The sequence below is a fragment of the Bos taurus genome, chromosome 21 (genome assembly GCF_002263795.3).
Source record: "Bos taurus isolate L1 Dominette 01449 registration number 42190680 breed Hereford chromosome 21, ARS-UCD2.0, whole genome shotgun sequence".
Lineage (NCBI taxonomy): Eukaryota > Metazoa > Chordata > Mammalia > Artiodactyla > Bovidae > Bos > Bos taurus.
Genome location: NC_037348.1, coordinates 697,517 through 720,726, shown reverse-complemented (window position 1 = coordinate 720,726; position 23,210 = coordinate 697,517). Strand labels below are relative to the sequence as shown.

The 23,210-nt window shown below is 44.4% G+C and overlaps 2 protein-coding genes across 2 annotated transcripts; both read left to right on the top strand.

Moving 5' to 3' along the window:
- Window positions 1-2,505: 2,505 nt before the first annotated feature.
- On the top strand, window positions 2,506-5,894 carry LOC112443209 (uncharacterized). The gene is given in 1 exon segment (XM_024982254.2): window positions 2,506-5,894. A coding segment is annotated over 1 exon segment (2,139 nt). The 5' UTR covers window positions 2,506-3,668; the 3' UTR covers window positions 5,808-5,894.
- Window positions 5,895-11,627: 5,733 nt separating this feature from the next.
- LOC112443207 (uncharacterized) lies at window positions 11,628-15,016 on the top strand. Its single transcript, XM_024982253.2, is given in 1 exon segment — window positions 11,628-15,016. A coding segment is annotated over 1 exon segment (2,139 nt). The 5' UTR covers window positions 11,628-12,790; the 3' UTR covers window positions 14,930-15,016.
- Window positions 15,017-23,210: the final 8,194 nt, after the last annotated feature.

Genomic DNA, 23,210 nt, shown 5'->3' with positions numbered 1-23,210 from the left:
TCCTGTGGCCAGGAGGGACACACTTCTCGTTACTGCCCTCAAAGAACACCCGGTTCTTATCTACCTAATCCGGCCCAACCAGCTGTGTTTGCTCCGCAAAACCCTGCCCCCCCGCCCATGAATGCTAGGTCTCTTTGCCCTCGCTGCCAGAAAGGATATCACTGGGCAAGGGACTGCAGGTCAAGACTCCACAGAAATGGAGCCCTTTTAGGCCCTGACCAGCAGTCGGGAAACGGGTTGAGGGGCCAGCCCCAGGCCCCGACAACGATTGGGGCAGCCTCACTGAACCCATTCATTCCCTTCGTCCCGTCGCAGAGCTCATCAGAGCAACCCCAGGCAGCGCAGGACTGGACCTCAGTTCCACCACCTCAACAATATTAACACCAGATAGCCCCACTATAAAAATCCCTACAGGAGTTAAAGGTCCATTACCGACAGGCCTGGTAGGAATTATACTAGGCAGAAGTTCCTTAGCTATACAAGGTCTTACAATTATTCCTGGAGTAATTGACTCAGATTATACAGGAGAAATTCAGATAATGATTTCACCCCCGACTAAAACTTTCCAAATACATCAGGGACAGAGAATAGCCCAACTTTTACTTTTGCCTTATCATAATGCAATTGGGCCAACAGCCACCCAAAATGAAAGACAGGACAAAGGATTTGGGTCTAGTGACATGGTTTTTTGGGTAACAGAAATTACTAAAAAGCGTCCTATGAAATCTATTCTTGTCAGTGGCAAGTCTATTGAAGGGCTATTAGACACAGGAGCAGATGTTTCCTGTATTTCTGGGAAAGACTGGCCCAATTCCTGGCCCACACATACTACTGCAAATAACTTAGTGGGCATCGGGAGAGCTCCTGCAGTAGCCCAAAGTGCAAAAATTTTAGACTGGCAATTTGAGGATACCCGTGGAACATTCCAACCGTATATGATTCCTTCGCTGCCCTTCTTGCTGTGGGGGAGAGATGTGCTGTCTCAAATGGGCATGTTACTTTTTAGCCCTGATGATAAAGTAACTTTGCAAATGCTACAAATGGGCTATGACCCTTCAAAAGGGTTAGGTAAACAGCAGACAGGAATAACTGAACCAATTTGCCCTGCTCCTCTAAAGTTCCGTGCTGGGTTAGGGTATCCAAATTTTTGATGGAGGCCATTGTTTTTGCTGCCGACCCCATTACCTGGAAATCTCAGGACCCGGTGTGGGTAGAACAATGGCCTCTGACTAAAGAAAAACAACTGGCAGCCAAAGCGTTAATTTCTGAACAACTAGCACTGGGACATATTGAGCCCTCCAATAGCCCCTGGAATACTCCTATTTTTGTTATTAAGAAAAAATCTGGCAACTGGCGACTTTTACAAGATTTAAGAGCTATTAATGCCACTATGGAAGATATGGGAGCCTTACAACCTGGGCTTCCTTCCCCAGTAGCCGTCCCAGAAGGATATAATATTATTGTAATTGATTTACAAGACTGTTTTTTCACCATCCCCTTAAATGCTGAGGATAAAAAGCGATTTGCTTTTAGTTTACCAGCAGAAAATTTTAAGCAGCCTCATTTAAGGTTTCAATGGAAAGTGTTGCCCCAGGGAATGAAAAACAGCCCTACTCTATGTCAAAAATTTGTTAATGCAGCTATAGAAGATATTAGGGCTAAATATGAACAATTGTATATGATTCACTATATGGATGATATTTTAATAGCTCACCCTGATAGAGCTCATTTACAAACTGTTCTCCAGGATTTGACTCAGGCTTTAACAGACAGAGGCTTAAAAATTGCCCCAGAGAAAATTCAAGTCAATCCGCCCATAACTTACTTAGGACGGGTTATCAATTCAGAAACTGTGACTCATGCCCCATTAAAATTGAGAAAGGATCACCTTGTTACTTTAAATGATTATCAAAAACTTTTAGGCGACATTAATTGGATCAGACCTTATTTAAAATTAACCACTGCTGAATTAAAGCCTCTTTTTAACATTTTACGTGGGGATCCTGATCCAACTTCTAAGAGACAATTAACTGCTGAGGCTCAGGAGGCCTTAGAAAAAGTGGAAGCAGCTTTATCTGATAGCTATGTAAAAAGAGTTAATTTACAAACAAATTGGCAATTCCTCTGCCTGGCTACTCCAACAGCACCTACGGGAGTTTTGTGGCAAAACGGCCCCCTAGAATGGGTCCATCTCCCCGCCCAGGCTAAAAAAGTAGTGGCCTCTTATCCAGGACTGATAGCTACACTGATATTGAAAGGGAGAAAACGTAGCATTGAATTGTTTGGTAAAGAACCAGCAGAAATTGTAATTCCATATAATAAAGAACAACTTGATGCTCTTCTAATGTTTGATGAGGATTGGCAGATTGCTATAGGAAATTATTTTGGCCAAATTCTGCATCATTTACCTTCACATGTTTTGCTAAATTTTATGTCTAAACACCCAGTTATTTTCCCTGTTAGGTGTAAATACTCTCCCATCTCAGATGCTCAAATGGTATTTACTGACGGGTCTGCTAATGGCAGAGCTTCTATAGTTACAAAAGATCAGCGTAAAGTTTTACATACGCAGGAGACTTCGGCCCAGAGAGCTGAACTCACAGCTGTTATAGAGGCTTTTGTTATGTTTGCAGAGGAGGAATTTAACCTTTATTCTGATTCTCAGTATGTGGTCAGGCTGTTTCCACACATTGAGACTGCGATCCTGCCTGAGAACAAAACTGCAATATTTCACTTGTTAACTAAACTGCAGCAGCAAATTTGGAAACGAAGCCGAGCATATTTTATTGGTCACATTCGGGCTCATTCTGGATTGCCTGGACCTTTAAGTGCCTTAAATGACCTGGCAGATTCACTAACTAAGGTCACAGTGGCTTCTGCTTTTGAAGAAGCCCGAGCTTCTCATTCACTCCACCATCAAAATGCTACTGCGCTAAGATATCAATTTCAGATTCCTCGAGACTCTGCTCGGGAGATTGTTCGTCCCTGTTCTCATTGTCCCACTACTATAAATAGTTTACCTATGGGAGTTAACCCTCGCGGTCTTAAACCTAATGCACTCTGGCAGATGGATGTAACTCACATCTCTTCATTTGCAAAACTGTCTTTTGTTCATGTAACAGTAGACACCTTTTCTCATGTTATTGTTGCAACTGCTCGCACAGGGGAAGCAGTTAAAGACGTAATACAACATCTCTTTACTTGTTTCTCATATATGGGTCTGCCAAAAGCCTTGAAAACTGATAATGCTCCTGCTTACACATCTAAGTCTTTTCAGGAATTTTGTCTAAAGTTTCAAATTAAACATAATACAGGCATCCCTTATAATCCACAAGGACAAGCCATTGTGGAAAGAGCACATCAAACGTTAAAAACCCAAATTCAAAAACTAAAAGAAGGGGAGTTTAAATATAGTTCTCCCCATCACCTCTTGCAACATGCTCTTTTTGTAATAAATATTTTAAATACTGATTCAGCTGGAATGACTGCAATGCTTCGCCATTGGTGCCCGGAGCAATTGAATGCAAAACCATTAGTTAAATGGAAGGACCTCCTTTCCGGACAATGGAAAGGTCCTGACCCATTGTTAACCAGCGGTCGAGGATATGCTTGTATTTTTCCACAGGACGCAGATTCTCCAATTTGGGTTCCGGATAGATTGATTCGCCATGTCTCAGCCTCTCGGATACCGAGTTCCACGGCCGCCGCGACCCCGAAAGAGAAAAGGGCCTCCTCTGCCTTCGCTCCCCCCGCCAGCACGGGAAACACCACTGACATCGGAGCAACTGACATCAGGGATCCCGGATGAGCAGGGGACGGATCCGCCCACCAAACAGATGTCTCAACTTCACATACAGGATATCGCTCCCCCCAATCCTTTGCCTCACAAAAGGGGGTCAGGCCGCCTGACTCAGGCGACCTGGAATGCCTCCATACCTACTTGGGGACAAATAAAAACACTCTGCCATCAGGCACGGGGAATAACCTCTTTGCAGGGCTCTCCAACCTCCCCTGAGAAGATGTTTATTGCTATGCTTGCCTTATTATCTTGCCAGGTAAGCGCCTCCTCCCCCACTCCTGAAAAGTATTGGGCTTACTTTCCAGATCCTCCAACCCTTCAAGTAGTTACCTGGAACAGTGACCCCCTACGGGTCCACACAAACCAGCCTCAGTTACTGGGAGGGTCATATACTTCCTATACCACAGACGAATATCCTATTAATTTCAATTTTACCTTCAGGGGATTAGCAGACGACCTTCCTGTTTGTTTCAACTTTCCCAGTGATATAGAAAGCTTTATTATTCCCCCTAAAGAAGGATGTGTCGGAGCCTCTAAAAAGGCAGTTCTGACTCATTCTCCAGCCTCAGGTATTGAACACAGAGGGCGTCTAGCGCTTTGGGTTTTACAGGCTCGTATGCCCGGGGCCCTTGATCCCCACGAACTTATAATCCATAGACCCCCTCCTGGATATTCAAGTTGTTATAATACCGAGCCTTCAGATGCCATATGGAACACTATAGATGATCGTACAGGGTATCCGATTTGGAAATCTTGTACTTATCGTTTAAGAGCTGATTATAGAATACCGGGAGGAGGAAATTACATGATTCAAGATTGGAGTAACTCAGACCTAGATAGGAGCCCATTGCCCCTTGATGACTTTCCCAGCAGATTTTATAATTGGAAGAAAGATTTGGTTTCTTGGCCTTTAAGCATTACTAGATGGCATAATAATCAATTTGTTTCGCCTATATTGTCCTATACAACTAAGAACAGAACCTCTTGGCAGCCATAAATTTGGAGGGCCCTTGCTGCCACTGCTCCCATTTCCTTATTCCGTCCAAATAGCAATTCTACTTATTCTGTTTTAGCTTGTGTACCTTCGCCTTATGTTTTTCTCTTTACTAATGACTCCAAAAGATTAAATGTACACATGAATTATTCAGGTGGACCTAATATCGTAACTTGTGAACAATGTATGCTTTCATCTTGTTTGACCCCCCAATATAATGTTTGTTCTTTTGTTGTGTTGAAACGCCCACCCTATCTCATGATACCTGTGTCTGTGCATTCTTATTGGTATGATAATTACGGTTTGGCTGTATTGCAACAACTGCAGGATTTAATGCGAACACGACGGTTTGTGGGCTTACTTATCTTGGGAATAGCAGCTTTGATAAGTGCAATTACTTCTGTTACTGTGGCAGCAATATCATTGACTCAACAAGTACATACTGCTCAATATGTTGATTCTATGTCCAAAAATGTTTCTTTAGCATTGGCAACACAGGAAGCTATAGACAGAAAATTAGAGATGAGGGTAGACGCCCTAGAGGAAGCAGTAATACATATTGGGACTGAATTGCAGGCTTTAAAGGTGAAAATGGCATTATCCTGTCATGCTGACTACCGGTGGATATGTGTAACACCCCTGAAAGTAAATGAGACAGATTTTGAATGGGAAAAGATTAAAAACCATATTTCAGGTATTTGGAACAGCTCTGACATTAGCTTAGACTTAGGGAAACTTCACAATCAAATAGCAACCCTGGAACACTCCCGATTAGATTTTACTGCCGCTGGAACAGCAAATGATTTCTTCCATACTTTCTCTAACTACATTTCAGGAAAAAATATTCTGTCTACCTTCCTCGGCTATGCTACGTTGGCTGTTTTAATTTTATTTCTAATAATCATTCTTTCTTGTATTGTCAGGATTCTTCGGCAGAGCATTCAGAGGCTCGCGACTGAGCTACATCTGGCTGTTTTAAGAAATAAAAAAGGGGGAGATGCGGGGAGCCGGTGAGGCATTCCACTCGTGACAAAGGTCATGAGGAAGGAGGCTCGGCATACGCAAAGGCGGGATCGAGCCTCAGGAGTCCCCCCGGATATTCTCGAGCATTGTCCCCCAAAAAACCAGAGTCTGCCTACTTTATTGCTTTGTGCTCTCACCTCTGACTTTACTGGGGGCTGTCCCCTACCACCATCTCGCTCTCTCTGTGTCAAAGAGTTAACTTACAACTCCAATTAATAAAGTTCCTGGGCAATTAGGAGTGTTTAAATCCAAACCCCTCAGATGGCTCTCTAACTCGCCTGACAAGTTTACCCGGACTCCTGCAGCTATGCATACGATTGTTTACAGTCTCCTAGCCTCCAGAGGCACGGGAAGCTTAAGATATTCAAATAGCTTAGAGCCTCTCAGAGAGTTAAAAACTGTCAGAATAAACTAGTAAAGGATTTCATTGATGAGTCAATGTTTGTTGCCAAGTTTTCACATCCCCTGAATTGTATCCTTGAATATGTATTAATTAATAGTGGGTATGTAGAAAAAATAAGTAGTGGCCTTGGTGTTAGTAACTTTAGACCCTTAAGGTAATAAATTCTTTCCTTTGTTGTAAACCCATTACACATCCGCCCTATAGGAATGCAATTTTATCTTTGGAAGATGGTGCCAAACCTTAAAATAATTACTCTTAGAGAAAGTAAGTCTTTGTTGATAAGTCCTTGTCAAGAGTCATAAAATGTTAGTAGGCCTTCTGGCCAGAAGATGATGTAAATCACCTAAACCATTTGTATACGATAAATTTGCAGGAAAGAAACCTTGGTTTTTGATAAGAATCAAAGACTGCTGACTTTGCATCCCCTATTATCCTCTATGTGTAACTTAGGGTATAAAAGCCCCTGTTAAAAATAAAGCTATGGGCCTTGCTCACCAACGCTTGGTCTCCCCATGTCATTCTTTCTTTTAACTTCCAGCTGAGTCTCCATCTGGAGCGCGGAACCCACCATGCTTACTAATCATGCCTGGGCTTCTAAGACCCACTCGAGAAGGTGTCTAGGGTGAGACACCTTCCGCTATTCGAGAGGGCGCCTGCGGCCTATGTAAGTGGTGCAAACTTCTTGTCTTGAAGTTTTATTGGTCTCCCGCGTAAACCAAGCTACTCAGCTTCTTTTTTCCACTGAATTTTCCTACTGAGCTATCCTCATTCTATTGTTCTCTATATCTCTAATTAGCATATAAATAGTCGCCGACGCCGTCTCCCCTTCGAATACCCTGGATCAGCCGGGGCTGGTCCTCGGCAGGTGGCGCCCGATACAGGCGTTTCGAAGGTAAGTCCCCAACCCCATTCCCCCAGTGTTGAGTTTTCGGGACGGATAGGACCCCACTTAGGGTGCTGCAGACCCCCCTGTAGAATAGACAGGGAGAGAGGAGTGGGAAGTGTTGAAAGTGTTGAAGAGTTAGAGAGAAAAAAACGATTTCTAAAAAGGCTGACAAAAAAGGCCTAATCTTTTGATAGCTAAAAGCAAAATCTTTTACTATACTTAATTTTCTGACATGGGTAATACTGAATCAAATGAAAGACAGCTCTTTATAGGAGTAATTTTACAGTTATTAGGTAAAAGAGGAATTAAAGTTAAAAAATCTGCCATTCAATCATTTTTTTCCTTTGTACAAGAGCACTGTCCCTGGTTTCCAGACGAAGGTTCTGTTAACTTAGATGTCTGGGAAAAAGTAGGAAAACAGTTAAAAACTTACCATGCCGAACATGGCTCAGAAAAGGTGCCTAATGACGCCTTTTCCTTATGGAATATTATTAGAGATGTCTTAGACCCTGCCCCAGATTCAGAAAAAGTACATCTTAAAAGGGATAGTGAAGAAAATGCTGTAGTTAAACCTACCCCTGAATCTAAAAAAGTAACCTTTAAAGAGGAAAATGAAGTCGAAATTGTAGTTAAACCTGAAGAAAATGAGAAAAACGAAGACCCGCCTAACTATCAGCAACTAAGAAAAATGTTAGCAGCCATGACTACTCAGGAACAACTTAAAGATAGGGATGAGAAAGAAGATCAGCCTTCCCCAAAAGGAAAAGAGAATTTAGATGAGATAACAGCTAAATATCATTCTGATGAAGATCGGCATCTCTTAAACAAAGATGCCCCAAAAGGCCTAAGAGAAACTTCCCCTGTCAGGCCATCAGCTCCAAAGAGCTTAAGGGAAACGTCTCCCATCAGGCTATATGCCCCCAGGGATTCCCAAGAGAGCTTCCCAGTTAATCCATATGTAACTTCTGCATACCAAACAGTTCAAAGAGCTCCAGAGTACAGAGCAGAGAATATAAAACCTATGCCATTGCCACCTCCTCCCATACCACCTCCCCCCATACCACCTCCCATACCAAGCCGTACAGGTCCTATTAAACCCACATTATTGCTGCCACCTCCTTATCGAAGTGGGAAAATTCCAAAATCGATCCCACGGAGACAGACCTCTTCTGCCCCTGGCGAGAAATTTGATCCCCAGCTTCAGGCTTGTTTCCCTTTAATTTTTGACAATGATGAAAGAGAACAAAAGGCTATCGACTGGGAGCCTGTTTCTTTTCAATTGGTAAAAGAACTTAAAAATGCATGTATTTCATATGGGCCTAAAGCCCCATATACAATGCAGCTAGTAGAAAATTTAGCAGGTCAGTGCTTAACACCTCGAGAATGGAAATCAATTGCTAGGGCCTGCCTGTCCGGAGGACATTTTATACTTTGGAAATCTGAATATGATGATCTCGCTCGTATATATGCTTTTTCTAACCAAAATGGAGACTTTACACATATCACTGAACCTATATTACTTGGTCAGGCCGACTACCCCTCGTATGACGAACAGATGAAATTAGATAGAACTACTATACAACAGGTGGCTGATTGTGCCTTTACTGCCTGGCGCTCATTGCCCGATGGTAAAGCATCAGGTGCCGCTCTATCTGATATTAAACAAAAGTCAGAAGAGCCATTTGAAGACTTTGTCTCACGACTCTCAGAAGCTGTCCAGAGAATAATTTCTGATTCTGAGGCAGCTAAACTGTTAACAAAACACTTGGCCTTTGAAAATGCTAATTCTACCTGCCAGGCTATATTGCGCCCTCTTAGAAGAACTGGATCTTTAATTGATTATATGAAACAGTGTGCAGATGTAGGACCGTCAATGCTACAAGGTGTTGCGATAGCTGCAGCAATAACAGGGAATTCTTATCAGCAGGCAGTCCAGTCCTTTTTTACTAACAAGAATAAGCCATCACAAAGTGATCTCAATAACCAAAGCAAGAATGCATTCCCTAAAACTTGTTTCTCCTGTGGCCAGGAGGGACACACTTCTCGTTACTGCCCTCAAAGAACACCCGGTTCTTATCTACCTAATCCGGCCCAACCAGCTGTGTTTGCTCCGCAAAACCCTGCCCCCCCGCCCATGAATGCTAGGTCTCTTTGCCCTCGCTGCCAGAAAGGATATCACTGGGCAAGGGACTGCAGGTCAAGACTCCACAGAAATGGAGCCCTTTTAGGCCCTGACCAGCAGTCGGGAAACGGGTTGAGGGGCCAGCCCCAGGCCCCGACAACGATTGGGGCAGCCTCACTGAACCCATTCATTCCCTTCGTCCCGTCGCAGAGCTCATCAGAGCAACCCCAGGCAGCGCAGGACTGGACCTCAGTTCCACCACCTCAACAATATTAACACCAGATAGCCCCACTATAAAAATCCCTACAGGAGTTAAAGGTCCATTACCGACAGGCCTGGTAGGAATTATACTAGGCAGAAGTTCCTTAGCTATACAAGGTCTTACAATTATTCCTGGAGTAATTGACTCAGATTATACAGGAGAAATTCAGATAATGATTTCACCCCCGACTAAAACTTTCCAAATACATCAGGGACAGAGAATAGCCCAACTTTTACTTTTGCCTTATCATAATGCAATTGGGCCAACAGCCACCCAAAATGAAAGACAGGACAAAGGATTTGGGTCTAGTGACATGGTTTTTTGGGTAACAGAAATTACTAAAAAGCGTCCTATGAAATCTATTCTTGTCAGTGGCAAGTCTATTGAAGGGCTATTAGACACAGGAGCAGATGTTTCCTGTATTTCTGGGAAAGACTGGCCCAATTCCTGGCCCACACATACTACTGCAAATAACTTAGTGGGCATCGGGAGAGCTCCTGCAGTAGCCCAAAGTGCAAAAATTTTAGACTGGCAATTTGAGGATACCCGTGGAACATTCCAACCGTATATGATTCCTTCGCTGCCCTTCTTGCTGTGGGGGAGAGATGTGCTGTCTCAAATGGGCATGTTACTTTTTAGCCCTGATGATAAAGTAACTTTGCAAATGCTACAAATGGGCTATGACCCTTCAAAAGGGTTAGGTAAACAGCAGACAGGAATAACTGAACCAATTTGCCCTGCTCCTCTAAAGTTCCGTGCTGGGTTAGGGTATCCAAATTTTTGATGGAGGCCATTGTTTTTGCTGCCGACCCCATTACCTGGAAATCTCAGGACCCGGTGTGGGTAGAACAATGGCCTCTGACTAAAGAAAAACAACTGGCAGCCAAAGCGTTAATTTCTGAACAACTAGCACTGGGACATATTGAGCCCTCCAATAGCCCCTGGAATACTCCTATTTTTGTTATTAAGAAAAAATCTGGCAACTGGCGACTTTTACAAGATTTAAGAGCTATTAATGCCACTATGGAAGATATGGGAGCCTTACAACCTGGGCTTCCTTCCCCAGTAGCCGTCCCAGAAGGATATAATATTATTGTAATTGATTTACAAGACTGTTTTTTCACCATCCCCTTAAATGCTGAGGATAAAAAGCGATTTGCTTTTAGTTTACCAGCAGAAAATTTTAAGCAGCCTCATTTAAGGTTTCAATGGAAAGTGTTGCCCCAGGGAATGAAAAACAGCCCTACTCTATGTCAAAAATTTGTTAATGCAGCTATAGAAGATATTAGGGCTAAATATGAACAATTGTATATGATTCACTATATGGATGATATTTTAATAGCTCACCCTGATAGAGCTCATTTACAAACTGTTCTCCAGGATTTGACTCAGGCTTTAACAGACAGAGGCTTAAAAATTGCCCCAGAGAAAATTCAAGTCAATCCGCCCATAACTTACTTAGGACGGGTTATCAATTCAGAAACTGTGACTCATGCCCCATTAAAATTGAGAAAGGATCACCTTGTTACTTTAAATGATTATCAAAAACTTTTAGGCGACATTAATTGGATCAGACCTTATTTAAAATTAACCACTGCTGAATTAAAGCCTCTTTTTAACATTTTACGTGGGGATCCTGATCCAACTTCTAAGAGACAATTAACTGCTGAGGCTCAGGAGGCCTTAGAAAAAGTGGAAGCAGCTTTATCTGATAGCTATGTAAAAAGAGTTAATTTACAAACAAATTGGCAATTCCTCTGCCTGGCTACTCCAACAGCACCTACGGGAGTTTTGTGGCAAAACGGCCCCCTAGAATGGGTCCATCTCCCCGCCCAGGCTAAAAAAGTAGTGGCCTCTTATCCAGGACTGATAGCTACACTGATATTGAAAGGGAGAAAACGTAGCATTGAATTGTTTGGTAAAGAACCAGCAGAAATTGTAATTCCATATAATAAAGAACAACTTGATGCTCTTCTAATGTTTGATGAGGATTGGCAGATTGCTATAGGAAATTATTTTGGCCAAATTCTGCATCATTTACCTTCACATGTTTTGCTAAATTTTATGTCTAAACACCCAGTTATTTTCCCTGTTAGGTGTAAATACTCTCCCATCTCAGATGCTCAAATGGTATTTACTGACGGGTCTGCTAATGGCAGAGCTTCTATAGTTACAAAAGATCAGCGTAAAGTTTTACATACGCAGGAGACTTCGGCCCAGAGAGCTGAACTCACAGCTGTTATAGAGGCTTTTGTTATGTTTGCAGAGGAGGAATTTAACCTTTATTCTGATTCTCAGTATGTGGTCAGGCTGTTTCCACACATTGAGACTGCGATCCTGCCTGAGAACAAAACTGCAATATTTCACTTGTTAACTAAACTGCAGCAGCAAATTTGGAAACGAAGCCGAGCATATTTTATTGGTCACATTCGGGCTCATTCTGGATTGCCTGGACCTTTAAGTGCCTTAAATGACCTGGCAGATTCACTAACTAAGGTCACAGTGGCTTCTGCTTTTGAAGAAGCCCGAGCTTCTCATTCACTCCACCATCAAAATGCTACTGCGCTAAGATATCAATTTCAGATTCCTCGAGACTCTGCTCGGGAGATTGTTCGTCCCTGTTCTCATTGTCCCACTACTATAAATAGTTTACCTATGGGAGTTAACCCTCGCGGTCTTAAACCTAATGCACTCTGGCAGATGGATGTAACTCACATCTCTTCATTTGCAAAACTGTCTTTTGTTCATGTAACAGTAGACACCTTTTCTCATGTTATTGTTGCAACTGCTCGCACAGGGGAAGCAGTTAAAGACGTAATACAACATCTCTTTACTTGTTTCTCATATATGGGTCTGCCAAAAGCCTTGAAAACTGATAATGCTCCTGCTTACACATCTAAGTCTTTTCAGGAATTTTGTCTAAAGTTTCAAATTAAACATAATACAGGCATCCCTTATAATCCACAAGGACAAGCCATTGTGGAAAGAGCACATCAAACGTTAAAAACCCAAATTCAAAAACTAAAAGAAGGGGAGTTTAAATATAGTTCTCCCCATCACCTCTTGCAACATGCTCTTTTTGTAATAAATATTTTAAATACTGATTCAGCTGGAATGACTGCAATGCTTCGCCATTGGTGCCCGGAGCAATTGAATGCAAAACCATTAGTTAAATGGAAGGACCTCCTTTCCGGACAATGGAAAGGTCCTGACCCATTGTTAACCAGCGGTCGAGGATATGCTTGTATTTTTCCACAGGACGCAGATTCTCCAATTTGGGTTCCGGATAGATTGATTCGCCATGTCTCAGCCTCTCGGATACCGAGTTCCACGGCCGCCGCGACCCCGAAAGAGAAAAGGGCCTCCTCTGCCTTCGCTCCCCCCGCCAGCACGGGAAACACCACTGACATCGGAGCAACTGACATCAGGGATCCCGGATGAGCAGGGGACGGATCCGCCCACCAAACAGATGTCTCAACTTCACATACAGGATATCGCTCCCCCCAATCCTTTGCCTCACAAAAGGGGGTCAGGCCGCCTGACTCAGGCGACCTGGAATGCCTCCATACCTACTTGGGGACAAATAAAAACACTCTGCCATCAGGCACGGGGAATAACCTCTTTGCAGGGCTCTCCAACCTCCCCTGAGAAGATGTTTATTGCTATGCTTGCCTTATTATCTTGCCAGGTAAGCGCCTCCTCCCCCACTCCTGAAAAGTATTGGGCTTACTTTCCAGATCCTCCAACCCTTCAAGTAGTTACCTGGAACAGTGACCCCCTACGGGTCCACACAAACCAGCCTCAGTTACTGGGAGGGTCATATACTTCCTATACCACAGACGAATATCCTATTAATTTCAATTTTACCTTCAGGGGATTAGCAGACGACCTTCCTGTTTGTTTCAACTTTCCCAGTGATATAGAAAGCTTTATTATTCCCCCTAAAGAAGGATGTGTCGGAGCCTCTAAAAAGGCAGTTCTGACTCATTCTCCAGCCTCAGGTATTGAACACAGAGGGCGTCTAGCGCTTTGGGTTTTACAGGCTCGTATGCCCGGGGCCCTTGATCCCCACGAACTTATAATCCATAGACCCCCTCCTGGATATTCAAGTTGTTATAATACCGAGCCTTCAGATGCCATATGGAACACTATAGATGATCGTACAGGGTATCCGATTTGGAAATCTTGTACTTATCGTTTAAGAGCTGATTATAGAATACCGGGAGGAGGAAATTACATGATTCAAGATTGGAGTAACTCAGACCTAGATAGGAGCCCATTGCCCCTTGATGACTTTCCCAGCAGATTTTATAATTGGAAGAAAGATTTGGTTTCTTGGCCTTTAAGCATTACTAGATGGCATAATAATCAATTTGTTTCGCCTATATTGTCCTATACAACTAAGAACAGAACCTCTTGGCAGCCATAAATTTGGAGGGCCCTTGCTGCCACTGCTCCCATTTCCTTATTCCGTCCAAATAGCAATTCTACTTATTCTGTTTTAGCTTGTGTACCTTCGCCTTATGTTTTTCTCTTTACTAATGACTCCAAAAGATTAAATGTACACATGAATTATTCAGGTGGACCTAATATCGTAACTTGTGAACAATGTATGCTTTCATCTTGTTTGACCCCCCAATATAATGTTTGTTCTTTTGTTGTGTTGAAACGCCCACCCTATCTCATGATACCTGTGTCTGTGCATTCTTATTGGTATGATAATTACGGTTTGGCTGTATTGCAACAACTGCAGGATTTAATGCGAACACGACGGTTTGTGGGCTTACTTATCTTGGGAATAGCAGCTTTGATAAGTGCAATTACTTCTGTTACTGTGGCAGCAATATCATTGACTCAACAAGTACATACTGCTCAATATGTTGATTCTATGTCCAAAAATGTTTCTTTAGCATTGGCAACACAGGAAGCTATAGACAGAAAATTAGAGATGAGGGTAGACGCCCTAGAGGAAGCAGTAATACATATTGGGACTGAATTGCAGGCTTTAAAGGTGAAAATGGCATTATCCTGTCATGCTGACTACCGGTGGATATGTGTAACACCCCTGAAAGTAAATGAGACAGATTTTGAATGGGAAAAGATTAAAAACCATATTTCAGGTATTTGGAACAGCTCTGACATTAGCTTAGACTTAGGGAAACTTCACAATCAAATAGCAACCCTGGAACACTCCCGATTAGATTTTACTGCCGCTGGAACAGCAAATGATTTCTTCCATACTTTCTCTAACTACATTTCAGGAAAAAATATTCTGTCTACCTTCCTCGGCTATGCTACGTTGGCTGTTTTAATTTTATTTCTAATAATCATTCTTTCTTGTATTGTCAGGATTCTTCGGCAGAGCATTCAGAGGCTCGCGACTGAGCTACATCTGGCTGTTTTAAGAAATAAAAAAGGGGGAGATGCGGGGAGCCGGTGAGGCATTCCACTCGTGACAAAGGTCATGAGGAAGGAGGCTCGGCATACGCAAAGGCGGGATCGAGCCTCAGGAGTCCCCCCGGATATTCTCGAGCATTGTCCCCCAAAAAACCAGAGTCTGCCTACTTTATTGCTTTGTGCTCTCACCTCTGACTTTACTGGGGGCTGTCCCCTACCACCATCTCGCTCTCTCTGTGTCAAAGAGTTAACTTACAACTCCAATTAATAAAGTTCCTGGGCAATTAGGAGTGTTTAAATCCAAACCCCTCAGATGGCTCTCTAACTCGCCTGACAAGTTTACCCGGACTCCTGCAGCTATGCATACGATTGTTTACAGTCTCCTAGCCTCCAGAGGCACGGGAAGCTTAAGATATTCAAATAGCTTAGAGCCTCTCAGAGAGTTAAAAACTGTCAGAATAAACTAGTAAAGGATTTCATTGATGAGTCAATGTTTGTTGCCAAGTTTTCACATCCCCTGAATTGTATCCTTGAATATGTATTAATTAATAGTGGGTATGTAGAAAAAATAAGTAGTGGCCTTGGTGTTAGTAACTTTAGACCCTTAAGGTAATAAATTCTTTCCTTTGTTGTAAACCCATTACACATCCGCCCTATAGGAATGCAATTTTATCTTTGGAAGATGGTGCCAAACCTTAAAATAATTACTCTTAGAGAAAGTAAGTCTTTGTTGATAAGTCCTTGTCAAGAGTCATAAAATGTTAGTAGGCCTTCTGGCCAGAAGATGATGTAAATCACCTAAACCATTTGTATACGATAAATTTGCAGGAAAGAAACCTTGGTTTTTGATAAGAATCAAAGACTGCTGACTTTGCATCCCCTATTATCCTCTATGTGTAACTTAGGGTATAAAAGCCCCTGTTAAAAATAAAGCTATGGGCCTTGCTCACCAACGCTTGGTCTCCCCATGTCATTCTTTCTTTTAACTTCCAGCTGAGTCTCCATCTGGAGCGCGGAACCCACCACGCTTACTAATCATGCCTGGGCTTCTAAGACCCACTCGAGAAGGTGTCTAGGGTGAGACACCTTCCGCTATTCGAGAGGGCGCCTGTGGCCTACGTAAGTGGTGCAAACTTCTTGTCTTGAAGTTTTATTGGTCTCCCGCGTAAACCAAGCTACTCAGCTTCTTTTTTCCACTGAATTTTCCTACTGAGCTATCCTCATTCTATTGTTCTCTATATCTCTAATTAGCATATAAATAGTCGCCGACGCCGTCTCCCCTTCGAATACCCTGGATCAGCCGGGGCTGGTCCTTGGCAAATGTCACCAGTTAAGCACTTAATAACCTTTGCTAAAGTTTCTCTCTCACTTGTGACCATTTTCCGTGAAGAAGTCAAAGAAACATTTAAATACTTAAGAATTACTGCCCCTATAACAACGAGTAAGAAAAAATCAGGATGCTCAGTAATCTGCTCTCCTCATTCACAAGCCAGGTGATTCCTCCCACTGCAGTCAACAGCAAGTCATGTCTCAGTCTCCACTCACATAAAAAAGGCTACAGGTCATTAACCTTCTGTGACTCTTCAGAAACATCAGTGTCACAGTCTCTTAGGCCCCTCAAATGAATACACCCAAATATCAACTGGTCGGCCCCCCACTTCCAAACCTCTGCCTGTGGTTTTAAATGTTGTCAATCCTGTTACTACCACTCCATGGTACCAAGTTTGACCCTAAGGAACGATGCTTGTCTCTTCCCTCTCGCTGGCCACGAAGCTACAGGCTCCTTGAGGTGTGACCATGAGCAACACCCAGTCATACTGTCCACATACCAGACAGGCCCTTGTCACACTTGACAGTGCTGAGGGGAGCTGCCCGGGGGAGCAGCCTACCTGTGGTGGAAGGGAGCCCCTCACAGTCTCGTCTGGTCCACTTTGGCTCTCAGGGTTTCCAGGTTTAGAATCAGCTGGTCCTACGAAACAGCAAATGACACAGCCTGCACCGTTTGCTTTCTGGATATAAAATGACTTGCACCAAAATGTGCAGAACAGGTTACATGAGTAGGTATCAACTCCGAACATTTTAATTCTGAGAAAATGTTCTCTAAGTGTCCCTAGCAAATATAAACACTCAGAACAATATTAACCCTTATAAACCATAATGAAGAGGAAGTTCCATCTCAGGTGTAGAAAAGGTTTCTCTGGAGGAAACATCGTAAGCCATGAACAATGATGAAGTGGGTAGAGAGAAGCTGGACTTGGGGCGGGGGTTTGGGTCACGGGGACATGACTCACTCTATTGCCCTCACTGCTTTAAAGTGTCTCCATGGAGCTCACCTGCATTCCTCACATTCATTCCTCTACAGCCCACTTCACTTCCTCATGGGGTAAAACAAGTCAAATGGGCCAAGTTTCTGAGTCACTCAAGTCAACCTGGAAGCTCTGTGCTGTCGGCCACAACAGTCACCCGCCTCGTGCAGCCCCTGAGCACGTGAGACAGGCTGGTGCAAAGCTCGATGTGGAAATCACACAGAGGATTTCAAGATTCGCAGTGAAAGAAGGACGTCAAGTAGCCTATTTGTTTTTAGGAAATTTTAGATTGTGTAGGTGGCTCGTATTATCTTTCTGACGCACAGCACAGTCCATGTGAAAGGCTCACGCTTTGTCTCAGCTTTCGGGTGAACCCACAAAGGACTGCTCAGAATTCTGCACCACACACAATGGCCACACACTCTAAACCCATCTATAATGCAAACACATTCAGTGTTCAAAACCAGAAATGCTATATGTGTTACAGCACTGGATTAGCCATAAGGAAAATGTAACTCGACTTCCGCAAGCATCTGCTCAAACTCATGTCCATTGAGTTGGTGATGCCGACTAACCATCTCATGCTCTGTCATCTGCTCTCTTCCTGCCTTCAATCTTTTCCAGCACCAGGGTCTTTTCCAATATGAAAATTCATATTAAAAATGAAATAATTACCTCAAGCAATTTTTAAATGTAATAACAAAGTTGGAAAGTCTGTGTTTTATAAAATGAGCATCAATTTCAAGGTTTAAAAAGCTGTTTTAGGACTTACTGTATTAAAAAATAAAATGGAGAGAAGACAAGAGAATGATCTATTTGAGATTGGCTCTGTGTGAGAATTTGCTGAGATTAATTGACGGGATGGGTCATGGGTATTTATTATACTACTCCATCCACTTTTGTGCATGTTTGAAATTTTCCATTGTAATACATTTAAAAACAGTTTATTTTCTGATAAAGCAGAGTCTTCTCCAGCAACACAATTCGAAAGCATCAATTCTTCAGTGCTCAGCCTTCTTTATGGTCCAACTCTCACACCCATACGTGACTACCGGAAAAACCATGGCTTTGACGATATGGACCTTTGTCAGCAAAGTGATGTCTGTACTTTTCAATATGCTGTCTATGTTTGTCATAGCTTTCCAAGGAGCAAGCATTTTTTAATCTCATGGCTGCAGTCACAATCGGCAGTGATTTTTGAGCCCAAGGAAAGAAAACCTGTCACAGCTTCCACAATAAGGCATAGCATTCAAAGATTTTTAAAGCAAAACAAAAGTTGACTTTGAATTGGCTTAGTCATAAACAGCATCCTGATCTCAACAGCCTCTGAGCAGCAGTTCTGAAAGTAAGGAAGAGCACCCTTGATCGGGAAACATTGAGCTCTCTGCCTAAGCGGGGAGGGTGCCTCACTGTGGGTTTCACGATGGGAGTCAGAACCACTGCCCCCTGGGATCCCGCCTGTGAGGCTCTGCAGTCCAGGCCCAAGAACACAGGCATGGTGGGGACTGTACAGACACGTGAGGCTGGACCTGGGATCCCCACTCCATTTCCTGGATGGTCTGTATCACCATGTAGCCAACCTTTCCAGGAAACCTCTCTCAGGACTCGGTGATGCGAGCCTCCACCATCGCCCTTTCCTGATGCACCTTCTGTCGAAGCACAACTACGGTTCTCCTCCTGCCTAGGAGCAGCCATCCTACCACACACCATGTCTGGAACACCCGTTTGGCATTTGGGACTCCAGTGCCACGTCCGAGGCAAACAGGCTTCACACCTGGTCGCCATGCCTTCAGTTTCATAGGCCCCAGGCTGGCAACCTCAAGTTTGTTTGAGGGGCAGTCCTGAGGTCCACCTGTATCCCAAGCAGCTCCCAGACTGGCTGGTCAGAGCAACAAGCAGCCTCTTTGAACGTGGGGACGCCCTGGCCCCTGCCTACCACCTATGGGCGACCACCTCTGGCCCTGCTCCCGAGGAGGTGGATGCCCGGATCAGCAGATGGGGCCACACAGGCACACACTCAGCAGCAGAGATGGGAGTGGCGGAGAAAGGCAGCGCTGGCCCCCACCCAAGCCGTGTCTCCTGCCCAGACACAGCTTCCCTGTCAGCACAGGCACCCGCTGCAGCTCCTTGATCTTCTCCTCCATTTGGGCCTCCATCTGGCGCAGCCTATCTTCTATGCTGCCGTGACTCTGTCCCGCCTGTCGCCCAAGAACAGCATCGACCGCTTGCAACGACCCTGTCCTGACAGCACTCGGGCTGTGACTGCAGGGGCGGCAATTGGGCCATGCTCTATGCAGACCACGGGGCTCGGGTTCAAGGGGGGGCACATCCGCACACCTGCTCATGCAGCCTGCACGGCTTCATGTGTGACACATGGCTCACGGAGGGTGCTGGTGACCAGCTCGTGAGAGGAGACGTGCTCCCCCTGCCCCAGGCCCTGCACCCATGGCCGCTGCGCTCCCTCCTCGGACTGCCTGTGGTGAGCCAGCGTGGGCAGCAGCTGCAAGCACAAGGTACACGTTCTACCTTCCTAAGCTGGGAAAGAAGTTCAAATCGTTTAGCCTCCTGAGTGGTAGAGCTTCCGGAAGACAAAAGGTCGGACTACAAGGCAGACCGGGGACGGACAGCAGAGATGCCAGGGGAAAGGAGAAACCAAGCCTGGAGAGGAAGATCACAGGCAGAAGGGTGCCCCCTGGCGGCTGTTAGTGACCCTGCTCTGGCAGGGTCTGCGAGCACCCGACACCGCCGGCCGCCAGCGACCTGACGGCCCCTCAGGTGCTCACTGAGCCCCGGGCAACGCTTCCGACAGCCGCGCCAGCACAGACCCGGCCCGACTCTCCATGCCCAGCCAGTGCCCTCCGGCAGTGCGGGGCAACACCTTTCCCGCCAGAAGGACGGGGTGGCTGGCTGGCTGGCAGTGGGGATGGTGCCCCCAGCAGCGCCATATCCCAGGGACGCGGCCTCTCACCCGCGGGCTCCCGGGGACGGCGAGTGGGGAGTGGGGCCCCGGGTCTGCATGTGCCCTGCTGGGACTTCTTCAACAAGTGTATGGATAATGACTTAAAACTGTGTTCATTACAGAGCTATTTTGGCCATCTCTTAAACGAGAATGGGATTTTTCGATGTCTGTATCTTGCTAGGTTTTGAGTAGCTGACTGAACTCTGAGCAGCAGTGACTCGGAGCTGAAGCGTCCTAGGGACACACAGAACATGGGACAAAACTGGAGGGAAATTAACTTAGGGATGACACAGAAGCGGGGGCTGCCTCACACTCAGGGAGCGCTCCCATCTCAGACGGGCAGCAGGACCCCCGAGTCTGCGCTCCTGTGTGGACCAAGCAGCATGGGCAGGGGCACGGTGGGACAGCAGGGGAACAGGCCCTCCCAGCGCCCACCCCCCCAGGGACCCAGAACAGCACCTTGGAGAGAGAGGCCACCCTCTGCGCCTGCTCCGCCTCCACCTCAGGCAGCGTCTCCGCCCTCCGCAGCGTCTGCTGCAGCTCCTCTACCAGCTCCAGGCGCTCCTGCAACTGGCGGTTCTTATCCTCTGTCTACAAAGGGAGAGCAGAGGATCAAAACAGACCGAGAGGTGTAGCCACTGTCGCTTTAAGTAAGCTGAGACAAAACCTAAATGCACGTGTCTACTGGATTCCTTCTGTTTTGGAAGCTGCATCAGGGTAAATTTTGTCCCAGTGTTCCTGGGCTTGGTCTCAGCAGAACACCTCCTGCCAGAGTATTTGCTTTTCTTAAATGTTCCCCAAGGACGTATTAAAAAAAAAAAAAAAAAGTTCTTATATAGTAAAGAAGATCATTTTTCCGTAGTGTCTTATTCATTCTTATTGACAAGTTAAGGGAAGAAGGGTTCAGTACGGACCCTTCTTAAAACATCACCAGAATCATCATTTAGAGGGAACCCTACTGACAGCACATGGCCACGGGTGTGTAAGCCAAAATATGGCTTGCATCTCCTCTGAAATACAGACCTGATAAGAGCATGCCTGGGGAAATGTCAGTCAACTAATATTTGTAAATGCACGATTATTCTTTTAACAGATCTTCTTACTCTGAAAAACTTTCAATGTAGAACATTTAGACAGATTCGTTTTTAAAAAAGAAAAAAATTAAAGTATCTATAAGCTCAGGTTCCTGAGAGGTTAGCATTTGTTTCTAAGCAGCTTTATTACTTTTTCTGTGTGTGTATTACTCTATGTACATACACAAACAATATGATATGCTTTAAAACCCTCAGAAAACAATAGCATGTGGTACGCAATATTTTCTGATCTGCCTTTTACAGCCATTATTTTGTATATCGTAATGCTCTTAATTAGCATTCCCCATCATACATTTCAATGGCTTTCTAGTATTTTATTTTTGTGGTGGGGACAATGATACACTTTGGCATGTGGGGACAATGATACACTTTGGCACACACCAGACTGACTCATTTGTTTTGGAGAAGCCAGATTGGGTTTTCCTGGTTAAATCCTGATTATCTGAGACCACTTGGAACAGGAGTGAGTAAGGCTCACCAAACCACAGGAAGTACAAATCCTAATCAGACTGCAGCTCTAACCCTGCCTTTTTTCACAGTGACCCCAGTTCCCAACAGGCAGCCAGCTGCCATGAAGTTCCCTGCTGCACTCTGCTCTTTCAGTAAAAACCCTACCAAGCCACCAGATTCACGTTCAAGTAAAACAAAAGAGTCAGGAGTGGAATTCCACAAAATGGTTAAACTAAGTCCCAAATAATTCAAACCTGTAAGTTGCAGTCACCCCCAAATTTTTAAAAATGTATTTCCTTCCAGTACAGCTGATTTACAATGATGCACATCCACACTTTTGAACGCAATATTTTAGGGTCATAAGAACTTTGCACTGGGACTTGATTTCCAACGTGGGAGTCACATGAAAAGATCTTTACCTTCCTTCCTCAGGAATTCACTACTATAAAAGTCAGACACAGTTCATAAAGGCTGTCGATGCCTAGAATCCTTATTTGTAATTTCATTTTCAAGTTTATCACTGAGGTCATCCTAAGTTTCAAATCAAACATAAAGTTAATGTCCTCAAAATAAAAGTCCTAAACATGGCAGTTTTCTCAGAGGTGAGCAAAAATGTGCCTACCCCAAAGGTCACATTTGCCACGATTGGCACCCATCTGTCTTAAGGTTCTGTCCAGCCACTTGGTTTACCAAGCTTCTTTTCTACATAATAAGCCCAAACAGCAAACAAAAAGTATACTAAACTACCCTGTTATTGCAAGAATTCCAGGAGGGAAGGTATCTGGCATGAAGTCAGGACCTCTGTCTGCTACACCATACATGCGGGCTTGACCCAGAACAGGGAGGGACCTTCAACAGATCCAATGGGGAGCTCTGAGGCTCGTTTCCTTGAGGAAAAGTTGGAAAAGTCTCATGCAATTTCCTCAGAATTAAAGTAAGAATATTAAAGAGTGGAAACAGAAGTCAAATTGTACGCAACTGGGAGCAGCCTTCTCAAGCCTAGTTCTGCTAAAGCAGAGTTACACCACATGGATGAAACGCTCAAACCAGGACCAGAAATTGCTGCTGGTGCAACTCCTATCCGCCAGTTCAAAATCCATTTCAGGTCCCTCCCTTGTCACTAAGTAACCAATGTGGGCCAAGTCCTAACATTAGAAATGAAAGGTCTTAAAAATGCTTTTTCAAGAATTCTATATGTATTAAACTCTGATACCTAATCTCCTCCTGTTGCCAAAGAGTAGTGTGAATAGCTTATACAAACCTGTGCAAATATTTCTGTTTTGAGTTCTCACACAGAATTACTCACACCAAGCTACTGAACAAGGACACCTGCTGTACTACATGTTGGAGGGGTTCTCTCTGAGACGGTGTCATGGGGGAGGGGTGGGCAGGATGGGTGCTGTCTGTCTGCACACAGAGGAGAGGCAAGGCTCACAGGAGGAGGCCTGAGTCCCCAGCACTCTTCTGTTTTCACAGTGACTGCTAGAGAGTTTCTCATAAATCACGACACCTGCA